The sequence below is a fragment of the Papaver somniferum genome, unplaced genomic scaffold (genome assembly GCF_003573695.1).
Source record: "Papaver somniferum cultivar HN1 unplaced genomic scaffold, ASM357369v1 unplaced-scaffold_154, whole genome shotgun sequence".
NCBI lineage: Eukaryota > Viridiplantae > Streptophyta > Magnoliopsida > Ranunculales > Papaveraceae > Papaver > Papaver somniferum.
The window spans coordinates 5,795,719-5,806,942 of record NW_020624820.1 but is presented as its reverse complement, the minus strand read 5'-3'; the positions used below and the strand labels follow the sequence as shown (position 1 = coordinate 5,806,942).

At 34.7% G+C, this 11,224-nt stretch overlaps 1 protein-coding gene across 1 annotated transcript; it reads left to right on the top strand.

Annotated features, from left to right (window-relative positions):
• The first annotated feature begins 8,434 nt into the window (after positions 1-8,434).
• On the top strand, positions 8,435-9,305 carry LOC113336667 (defensin-like protein 19). The gene is made up of 2 exons (XM_026582313.1): positions 8,435-8,580; positions 8,668-9,305. Exons 1-2 carry the CDS (start codon positions 8,496-8,498, stop codon positions 8,991-8,993), a joined length of 411 nt encoding a protein of 136 aa, XP_026438098.1. The 5' UTR covers positions 8,435-8,495; the 3' UTR covers positions 8,994-9,305.
• The last annotated feature ends 1,919 nt before the right edge of the window (positions 9,306-11,224 follow it).

The window sequence follows — 11,224 nt, the reverse complement described above, 5'->3', positions numbered from 1 at the left end:
GAACCGATCCTAGTAAGGGAAAGGGAACCGATCCTTGTAAGGGATGCAGTACATCAAGGGGAAACGATTCTTGTATGGGGTGCAGCAAGGTTTATAGCAGAAGGGGGAACGATCCTATAGACATGTGCAACACATATAAGTTAGATACCATATATATGTGGGGAACCGATCCTAGTACCTAGTCAAGCGAATCTTTGAGAAGCTAGTGTGACTATGCATAGTATTCACACGGAGGTAGAACCGAAACTTGTTTTGGTAGAACCGTAAACCCATGATTGTGATTGAATGTTGGTTTGATCAATCACATAGTTCTTGGAAGTCAGATGAACCAATTCTAAACTTGTTTGGAAGTGTGGAAAATCAGTTTCAAGGTTGTAAGTGTGAAAGAGAACTTACAAAGTAAAGATGTCGACAAACTTTGAACACGTGCTGTGAATGTTTATTTCTATAATTGTTCAAAGATATTCCTTAATGGCTAAGGGAAGAGAATCCCAGGATCGAAACATAAGTAAGTTAAGAATATTTTAGTTAAGGTTATTAATTTATCTTTGTAAGGAAATTACAGAATTAGTAATATGCATTTACTAATTAGATTTTCCGAGAGATTTCGATTGTTATTTTTGGACAACGCATTTTTAGGAATTATGAAAACCGAATCTATGCATTTATGAATATCTTGAGAATATTTTCGGTTTTGGAAATTCTTTGGTGTCCAAACTTCCTTGTCTATAAATACACGAAGTTTGCCTTTCTACCAAACTAATCTTCGTAACAACAGACTTCCTCTTTTGTCATTGTTACTGGTGTAGCCGCCTATCGGGGAGGAGAGTAATATAATTAGGTGAAATCTCTTACAACCACTCGTTTTAAATTCTTCTTTGGGATTGAGAAGCTCTAGCGCGACCCGTTGGTGGGAAACTAGATAATTGCGGTTTATCTTTGTTTTCGATTGATTTGATTGACTAACGGTGGTTGAAATCTGATTGCTATTATCTTATTTCTATGTATGTTTATGGGATGTTTGGTTTCGGTTTTACTACCTTAATATTCGATCTCATCAATTGTGAACCCTCATGGTTCGGGTGACTTTGTGATTTAGCGGGATTTAGTTTTATCCTTAGTAGGTAGGCTTTATCAAAGGATTATGAGGGGTTCTAATAGAAACAATATGTGAAAAAGTCACAATATGTTGACTCGGTTTTTGGTTTAGCATAAAAGCATATGTGTTTCGACGGTTTTTAACTTTTGCTTGCAATTGTTAAAACCGATTTTCAAACTTTCTCTGGTAAAGGTTGAGGTGTGTTGTTATTCTTTTGTTTACGCATAAGGATGACAACGTGGTGATATTTCGATATCAATTCTCCCTGGACGAAGATGCTATCATATTGGAGAAGTGGATGCAAAATTTGACGTAACAATCTTGTTACTTAATTGTTTTTCTGTTTAAGAAAATCCTGAGTTTATATTATATATATTTGTTGCTTTTTCTTAACAAAATTTAGGTTCAATTGATATTTATTCCATAATGTATGTGTGGATGTGTGTTTCAATTGGTTCCTTTTAAGGAAAACTATTGTTATCTTGCTTTATTGTGTGGTATCAATCGTTTAGGCTTACAAATTTTCGGTACAATTGATGTGTGTGTGATTCAATTGGTTCCGGTTAAGAAAAACTATTGTTATCTTGCTTTTGTATAGTTTCAATGGTTTAGGCTTACAAAATTACGGTGTAATTGCGGTGCTTTTAATATCTATGTTGTTTCAATTGCTTCCGATTGAGGTGAATAATTATGCAAGTTGATTTATGTTGCTTTGTATGAATTATTTATGGTTTAACGAAATAATATGTGTACGGTATGAGTTGTTTATTCCAGTTCGATTCCGGATAAGAAACTAAGTTAATTCTGATCTTAGTTTGTCTTATTGAAGTGAGGTTTCGGTTATTCAAGTCTAATCGAATGCCTAAACAAGGAAATGCTTGTTAACTAACCTAGTATTTGGTTTGTTTAAAATTGAAAGGTCTAAGTCTATGGATAATTAGAACCTGATGAGAAAAATGGAGTTACTCTTTATTTTGGTCTTATCGAATTAAGCGGTTGTTTTTGAACAATCAGTTTAGCAAAGGAACTAAGGTGATTAGTTGTTTTTGGTTTGCTAAACTAAATGGGAAAAATTATTTCGGCAATTGTTTCCTTGGTAACATATAAAAATAAGACTACTTGCAGTTGCGGTTTTGATATTGGTTATTAGTACGTGATGTGTGGAACCCTCGTGCCTAACTCTACAGGATTACAAGTCTATTATGAGATTTGTAAGATTCTTTTCGTGTTGTCCTTTATTTCTTCGTTTCTTTGTCATTTTTGTGACAAAAAGGGGGAGAAATATATGGAGTAAACAAGTGATATTGGAATTGATTTTATATTAATTGGTATCACTAAGGAAAAAAACATTGGTACTTGAATGTTTTATCTGACGAAAGAGTGAAAGACGTGCGGATTGAATATCTACCTATCTTCCTTAGGGGGAGTATTTGCTTTGTTATTATAATATCAACAAGGGATTTTCAAGGATTGAATGTAAGCAGTTTTATTATGCTGTTGAATCCGGAATCAAGCGGAGTATAATGAATTATTGTAATTTGTTTATCCATATGATGTAAGGGTTTTGTCACTAAAATTTACAAAATGGGACATTGTAAGAGCATTGCTCGGTTGAACCCACCAAGCGTTGGTATGTCAAGTTTGGTTGTCATATTTTAGTGAATCAAAATTCATGTTAAGAGTCGCTTGATTATGTACTAGAGTTAAAATTCGTATATGTTAGCTTGAAAGCATTAGTATATGAGACATTACAAGTATTGTGAAGTCTTGAAGATGTGAAGAAGCCAGGAACTACAATGACAAGAATCATCCTTCCACTTGAGGTTAGTGATATTTGACTTGAACTGTTTCATTCCCAAACGTATCTTTCAAGTCGTGCGTATTGAAAACTTAACTGCGAAGCATATATGAACTCTAGATAGACATAGTATTAAGGAATACAATACGAGGTTTATTGCTTAACCATTAAACTTTGTAGATAAGACATCGACATAATCATTTGAATGATATTGTGATATGTATAGGTATGAGGTGAGGATTTCATCCTAGAGAACAATGTTTACATGTGTTCTAAGGAAGTAAGTTCATAAACTTGTTTGTGAACCGAAAAGGACATTCCCAGGAGTTATTGGTTTTGTTATTCATTGCATATCTTATGAACAACCAATATGTGTGATAGAGTATAAGAGGTCACAACTTATTGTGTTCTTGGTAGAACTATTCACAAAGTTCTGTCTTTTGTATTGGTATACCTTTTATTAGTAAAACCAATCTTAAGTAATAACCTGTGGTATGATCGGATTATGTCTTCCTTGGGGAAAGGGAATCGATCCTTGTAAGGGAAAGGGAACCGTAAGGGAAAGGGAACCGATCCTTGTAAGGGATGCAGTACATCAAGGGGAACCGATCCTTGTATGGGGTGCAACAAGGTTTATAGCAGAAAGGGGAACGATCCTATGGACATGTGCAACAAATATAAGTTAGATACCATATATATGTGGGGAACCGATCCTAGTACCTAGTCAAGCGAATCTTTGGGAAGCTAGTGTGACTATGCGTAGTACTCACATGGAGGTAGAACCGAAACTTGTTTTGGTAGAACCGTAAACCCATGATTGTGATTGAATGTTGGTTTGATAAATCACATAGTTCTTGAAAGTCAGATGAACCAATTCTAAACTTGTTTGGAAGTGTGGCAAATCAGTTCAAGGTTGTAAGTGTGAAAGCGAACTTACAAAGTAAAGATGTCGACAAACTTTGAACACGTGCTGTGAATGTTTATTTCTATAATTGTTCAAAGATATTCCTTAATCGCTAAGGGAAGAGAATCCCAGGGTCGAAACATAAGTAAGTTAAGAATATTTTAGTTAAGGTTATTAATTTATCTTTGTAGGAAAATTACAGAATTAGTAATGTGCATTTACTAATTAGATTTTCCGAGAGATTTCGATTGTTATTTTTGGACAGCGCATTTCTAGGAATTATGAAAACCGAATCTGTGCATTTATGAATATCTTGAGAATATTTTCGGTTTTGGAAATTCTTTGGTGTCCAAACTTCCTTGTCTATAAATACACGAAGTTTGCCTTTCTACCAAACTAATCCTTCGTAACAACAGACTTCCTCTTTTGTCTTTGTTACTGGTGTAGCCGCCTATCGGGGAGAAGAGTAATATAATTAGGTGAAATATCTTACGACCGCTCGTTTTAAAGTCTTCTTTGGGATTGAGAATATCTAGCGCGACCTGTTGGTGGGAAACTAGATAATTGCGGTTTATCTTTGTTTTCGATTGATTTGATTGACTAACGGTGGTTGAAATCTGATTGCACCTAGTTTGTTTATTCTTGAGAATCTTCTCTTCTGATATAAGATTCACTCAAACTAGTTCAGAGTTTCGAAAGGGATCTTAGACTGTTGTTATTTCTAAAGGCGATCTTGTGATAATCCATAGTTAACAGACTCCGTTCTGTGCGTGATTGATCACAAGAGATTCAAGTGATTGTGTGCAGGTTTTTATTAAAGATTTGAGAAGATTTAAAGACAAAGAAGATATTGAAGATCTGACTTGGGTATTATAATCTTTGGTGTGCACAATACTTGTTTGGGTAAAAGAGGATCCAATTAATAATCTGTTTATCCTTGTGGTAGATTGGATTGATTAATTGAGTAGATCGGCGTCAACACGGTTTCTTCGGATTAAAGGTGTTGTTGGCTTAATCCTAATCGATTACCTTTGGGTGATTGAACATAAGATACATCTAGACCCGACGAAGGAGTTTATGTTGAGATAAACGGAAGAGCCTTTGTCCGACTCATATCACTTGGTTGAATAGAGTTGATACCAAACAGATTTGTTGTTCCTTTACTGTTTGGAATACGAACCAAAGGGATTGTTCCAAGTACGTGACTTATTCATAAGTCGAAAGCGTGGGAATACAGACGTAACTAGGTGAACTATATGGTTAGTTACTTGGTCTCAACTATACGAAGTTAAGTGTAATTTTGTATAGCGGCTTAATCCTAAGAGTATTCAATTCTGGACTAGGTCCTGGGGTTTTTCTGCATTTGCGGTTTCCTCGTTAAGAAAATCTTGCTGTGTCATTTACTTTTATTTTCCGCATTATAATTGTTTTATTATAATTAAAGTAAATTACACAAACGTTAATTCCTATTTACTTGATAAGCAATCCTATTGTGTTTGGTTAAGTCCGAACCTTTATATCAAGTAAACATACTTCGTTGTTGTATTGTCTCGATCTCGTATCCTTAGATTTCACATGAAGTTTGAACCGATTAGTTGTATTGTCTCGACTCAGTCCATAGACAATCACTTTCGGAGAACGGACTTATAGGTTGGAGAAGTTTTAACTTGAGGTATATTTGGGTGCCCTCGCCTTTTCAGAAACATTCTTAGAAGAAGAAAATAGCTGTCTTACACAAACTATTAGCTTATAAGCAATTTTCAAGTGATCGAATGATCAATACGAAACATTCCGAGTCTACATGAAATGACTGTGTCACACAAATCATGTAAGATGTTACCAGGTGATTTTTACATGATCATCTTTTTACTTTCGTCAAGAATAATGATGAACGTCGTTAAAGCAAAAGCTTTCCAGCACATAATTTGAGAAGCATATAAGCGAGTTAAACTCAAATCGAAATATCAAATGTGTATAATGTAAAGTCTATATATCTATATGACTTTGTCTTAATAGGAGATAAAATATAATATACTTCTGAGTGATACATGAGTTCAAGTCTCCACATACCTTTTGTTGATGAAGTTCCACAAGCTCCCCTTAGTAGTTCTTCGTCTTCAATCGGTGAACGCGGTGAAGTATAAAGCTCAACTACACATTCTATCCTAATCCGAGAGATAGTTATAAGTAGACTAGAAGTCAAGACTTATAGTTTTGACAACTAAACTTGACAAACAAGCTTGAGATAGCAACGCTAGCGAGTTCGACCAAGCAGTGTTGTAACAAAATAAAATAATAGAAAGGGTGGTTCTTACCTCCAATACGACCCAAAATACATTTAAGCTATCTTTATCCTTACACGAGCATTCACCGAAACTTATGTATAACTCATCTATAATTGCAGAACCCCAATCATAATCTGCGCTTTAGTTAAATCTTCAAAAGAGTCGAGAAAACCAATTAATGCCACCAAGCTAGCATTGGGGAAAAAAACTTGGCTTAACACCCATAACACAAAAATATGTTCAAGCTCGTGATAATCTTCAACTCAGTGTATCCCCTTGGCAGCGTAACTGTTAAAAAAAGCCTTCAACTTAGACACTCTTTATCCATATGAGTGTAATTTTATGGATTCTGGCTTTCCTTCAGTGTCATTTGAGTGCAAGGGAAGTAATTGTTTCCATCTTCCTTCTGATATCCACTTTAATTGGTTAAATTGTACTATTTGACCCTCACATTTTATTCCCGTCAACATATACAAATTTAACGGTGTGAACCCTAAAAATAACATGGTCATAAAATAAAAGTTTGTATGTGGAACTAAATTTGAATCAAACTAAAAAATTGAATCTCTAAAAATTAAAGTTTATTTCTGAACTAAAAATTAAACTATTGAATGGAAAAATAGAACTTACGACGCTCGAAATCCTTGAAAAAAAACTTATTTCCAGTGTTCCACCAACGTTTTACTATAATCGCACAACTTGAATACTGTGTTTTTTTCCTTTCATGAAATATAAACGCTTCCAAGAATATCTTTGCATGGATTCTTGAACAGCTTCGGGAAAGAACTCAAACACTTCGGTTATCTCAGACCACCCACCTCTTAGTTTAGGTAAACCAATTCGCTCGGGCTGGTTAGATAAATACGTAGGTAATACATCAGGTCCAACTAGTTGCCTAACATTTGAGAACTCTTGCTCTTTATACTGGACTCATATGATATCACTATCTGCAGCAGATTTTCCTTTGTCTTTCCTATTTTTTTTCTTTGTCTATTTGTTTTGGAACTCATTTTTAAGCAAAAAATTGCTCTGGTTTGCTCTCTAGAGAAAGAAATAAAAAAAAAATTTGAATGAAAACTGAAGGGAGTGCTGGTATTAATAAAAGGTAGAGCAGCGACCGCAGGAGGTCGAGTTTAGATCGTTACCGGTGCAAACAAGACCGGGCGATCGAGTTGAAGTCGCTAGCGGTTGAGACTCGATCGCTTATCTCTTTTCCCATAGTGGCGTGGCCAGTTCGTCAGGAATATTTGTGTAAAATACTCCTGGCAAAATGAAAGCAACTTTTTCAAATTGACACCAAAATGAAAGCAACTTTCTCAAATTGACACTAAAATTGGAAGCCACTTTTTTAAGTTGACTTCAAAAAAAATTATTTTTTACTCAGAAATATTTGTGTAAAGGTCGACCAAAATCGAAAGTATTTATAACATTCTCACCCAAAAAAACTTATTGGAGACCAGAAATACAAGTGGTAATTGGATACACAAACTAACTTTCGATTTTTTTACATTCAAAAGTCAAACATCAAACTTCTAGAATTCCACACAAACATGCTATTAGTTCCACCTGCGGTATGGACGGACAGAGAGGGCACTTTTTTATAGACAAAAAAAACAATGGAACCAAATTTGATTATGTCTTAATCAAGACATTTGACAGCGTTGCTAATTATACTCAATCAGGGGATGAATTTCTGATAAAACATTGTCATTTGTCAAAGGTCTTGCAAAGCTTAAAAGCAAAAGAACCAAAACAAATTTAGAAAAAAAAACAACGTTAGTCATGGTATCTTATCTATTCAAGTAAAAGGATATACTCCATGTTTATAATCTCAAGCTCCTAGTTTCATTGTTTAAAGGTTATACTATTTTCAACAATGTACTGTGTCTAGATGTTATAGTTCTAACCATGTTTCGGTTGGTCAATCTTAACTGACCAAGGTCTGTGGCGATGCCTACTTAACTAAGGGGATCTGAGACATGTCCGGCAGGGACCAATTTGCTTGAAAACATTTGTTTTTGCCTTCGGTGAAGGAGAAATTCATAATTTAGCACCCCAAAACTTTAAATTATCGTTATTTAGCAATGGGTAGTCGAGAGGGAATAATCGGAAAAAAGTACATGACTTGGCCAATAAGCTAGCATGGAGCTCCCTGAGTACAAATAGAAATAATAGAAAAAAAACCATGATTTCAATTCTTGACCGAAAATATGGTCTGGTCAAGCTAGATCTATAAAAAAACATTTTTATGGATTTTTCTGTTAATTTAAAAATCAATACAGATACAATGGGTTTAAGAAACTCCTATAAATAGCTGATGATTTAGCTCTTGGTGCACCAAAGAAAAAACATAGAATAAGCAAAGAAAACACACAAGATACTTATCGAATAGATAGATCGGCACAAGAAATGGCTTATATGGTTTTGAAATCTGCAAGCTTCTTAGCTCTGGTCGTCTTTGTTTTTGCAGTCATCAGCACCACCACTACCCCTGGTAAATAATTTGTCATTACTTAAAATCTTCTCAAATGTTTATGTACTACTAAATTACTTAATGATTGTTGGAACTGTTAATCTTCAGTGGAAGGGATATGTGAAAGGGCAAGCCAGACATGGTCGGGATCATGCAGAAACACCGGAGGATGCAACAACCAGTGCAAGACTTGGGAGAAAGCAAGGAACGGAGCTTGTCATACAAGAAATGGCAAGAAAATGTGTTTCTGCTACTTCAATACATGCAGCGCAGCTAGACTATGTGAAAGAGCTAGCCAAACTTGGTCAGGAAGTTGCAGAAACACTCAAGGTTGTGATAGACAGTGCAAGAACTGGGAAGATGCTGCCCATGGTGCTTGCCACACTCGTAATGGCAAGAAGATGTGTTTCTGCTATTTTGGCCGCAACTGCTGATCATCATCGTCTGAGATGATTACCCAAATTATATATCTAATTAAGAAATTCGCGTTGAAATCATAAAATATGAGAGTAAAAAAACAATTAAATAATCATAAATTAAATTAATAAGGATCATATGGAGTCATCTGCTCATGGGTATGCCGAATATGTAACAATAAGAAGCTCATGAATATGCACTACATCACGTATTGTGTATGCTTTTGTGTGTGTCTGTATTTGTATTTGTGTGAGTTTCTACCAAGTAACTGTAATCGTACATTTATTATGAATAAATCAGTAGTGGCTTGATCCATGCGTTTTATCATCCATTTGACATCGAATTAGCCAATAAGGCAAATAGTTACCTGTTTTCCACTCACGCTTTTGTTTCCTTACTGATTTGAGGTTTACCGGTTTTATTGGAGGCTTGTTATTAAAAGACAAAAAATGATTAGAAAGCAATACAACAAAAACCTTTAGTCAATTATTCTCTTACTGCTTGTTTTACCCTGAATAATTAGTATTAATTAATCATTTTAGGTGTTAATTAATTGTGTTAGATGTGAGAACGACTAATGTAAATTGAATTTCAAAACATCAAACAACTTATAATTTTTGACTTTTTTTCCCGCAAACACCACCCAAAATCGGTTTACGTTCATGCACTCATAAACCGATTCTGGGATGGTGTTTTGGAATTCACGAAGGATGTCAAAAATCAGTTAACATATGCATAGCTAAAATCTGATTCCCTTAATTGGGTTTTTTCCCGTCATATATAAACCAATTGTTTCACTTGCTTAAGAGAAAAAAAATTAATTCGTACTTCATTCATTTTGAATCTACTCCTTTTCGCAGGAATCACGAATGCACTTAACACGTGTGTCAAGCCTTTGTACCCCTAGGCGACCCTAGTGGACGAGTTATAGTCTCGCGAGGACTTACATATCTACCCAAAAAATCTACACAAAAATTCTAAAACTATCAATCTTCGTCGGAGACCATAAAGTCCGGGACATACTCCGGAATTTTGGATACCATGAAGTGATAGCTTTCATCAAATGTGAATGCTTCTTCCTTTTCCTCCAAGTATTGCTTTTTCATGACTTCATGCTACAAAAACACAACACAAACTTACTTTGTTATTTACTAATTGATAGAAATAGATATGTAAAATAAACCATAAAAATACTTATAAATTGCGGAAGGGACAAGCTAAAGTATCTAGCGTTGAAAGTCCATTGTTGGATAAATATAAGGGTTTTGTTATCTTGTGCACCCGTGCACAAGATAACACCTAATCATTACATTGGGAAAATTCAAAAACAATTAAAAAATAGGAGAGATGGTTTCCACTTGCTTTGGAGAATGTAAAAAGAACACCCAATAATACATGTTTGTTAAATCTATGTTGAATTGCATTCTCCAATGCCCATTTCTTTTTCTTTTTTTAATTGTTTTTGCACTTTTTCAATGTAATGATTGGGTGTTATCGCATTTTGATGAATTGATACCTATCATTAACTTGTTGAAAACTTCTTCTCTTTGTATTTCCATAACACTTTTGTTATAGGGAGTGGGGTTTTGGATCAAGGGAGTGGAGGAATGGTATTCAACTCATGGATTTATGAGTGAGTTAAATTTTAATACTTTTTTGACCAAAATACCCTTTGAAGCAGACTCATTTGAAATATGCCAACTCTCATATTCATGAGTGAGTCATGTTTAGCGTTGCTATCAACGATTAAAACACTAAAAACCCAATTTTATCTATGATCATTCGATGCAGAATCATCAAGATTTTGGCACGTTGAAACTATATCTTCGATGAATGATTGGTAAATTAAGATTTTGAAGATTGGGAAGATGATGTTCCATAGTCAAAACCCTTAAAACCTCTTTTCCTTTTTCAAATCTAAGAGACTAAAATGTAACATTTTGTGAGTTTGTGTCTTTAAATGTACCTAACTTTCCTTGAAAAGAGAATCCCATGAACCCCAAACAAGTAAAGCATGATTATCTCTTCTTTCTATTTCTGTATGAGGAAATAATATCACTATGAAAACCTTGGTTCGTCTGTACCGTTGGAGGACAAATGAAAGATCTACGTTCATAATTCAAAATGTGAATCGCAAATTTTTCTTCCATATAGAAGAAAGTGAAATGCAACATATCACTGTCAACAAAGTAAGGTGAAACGTAACCATTCACTACCACCAAAGTGATGGTGAAACGTAACATTCCAG

Coding starts and splice junctions, on each gene's coding strand:
- LOC113336667 (XM_026582313.1), top strand. CDS start 8,496: ATGGCTTATATGGTTTTGAAATCTGCAAGCTTCTTAGCTCTGGTCGTC. Junction 8,581..8,667: donor CAGCACCACCACTACCCCTG/GTAAATAATTTG, acceptor GTTAATCTTCAG/TGGAAGGGATATGTGAAAGG.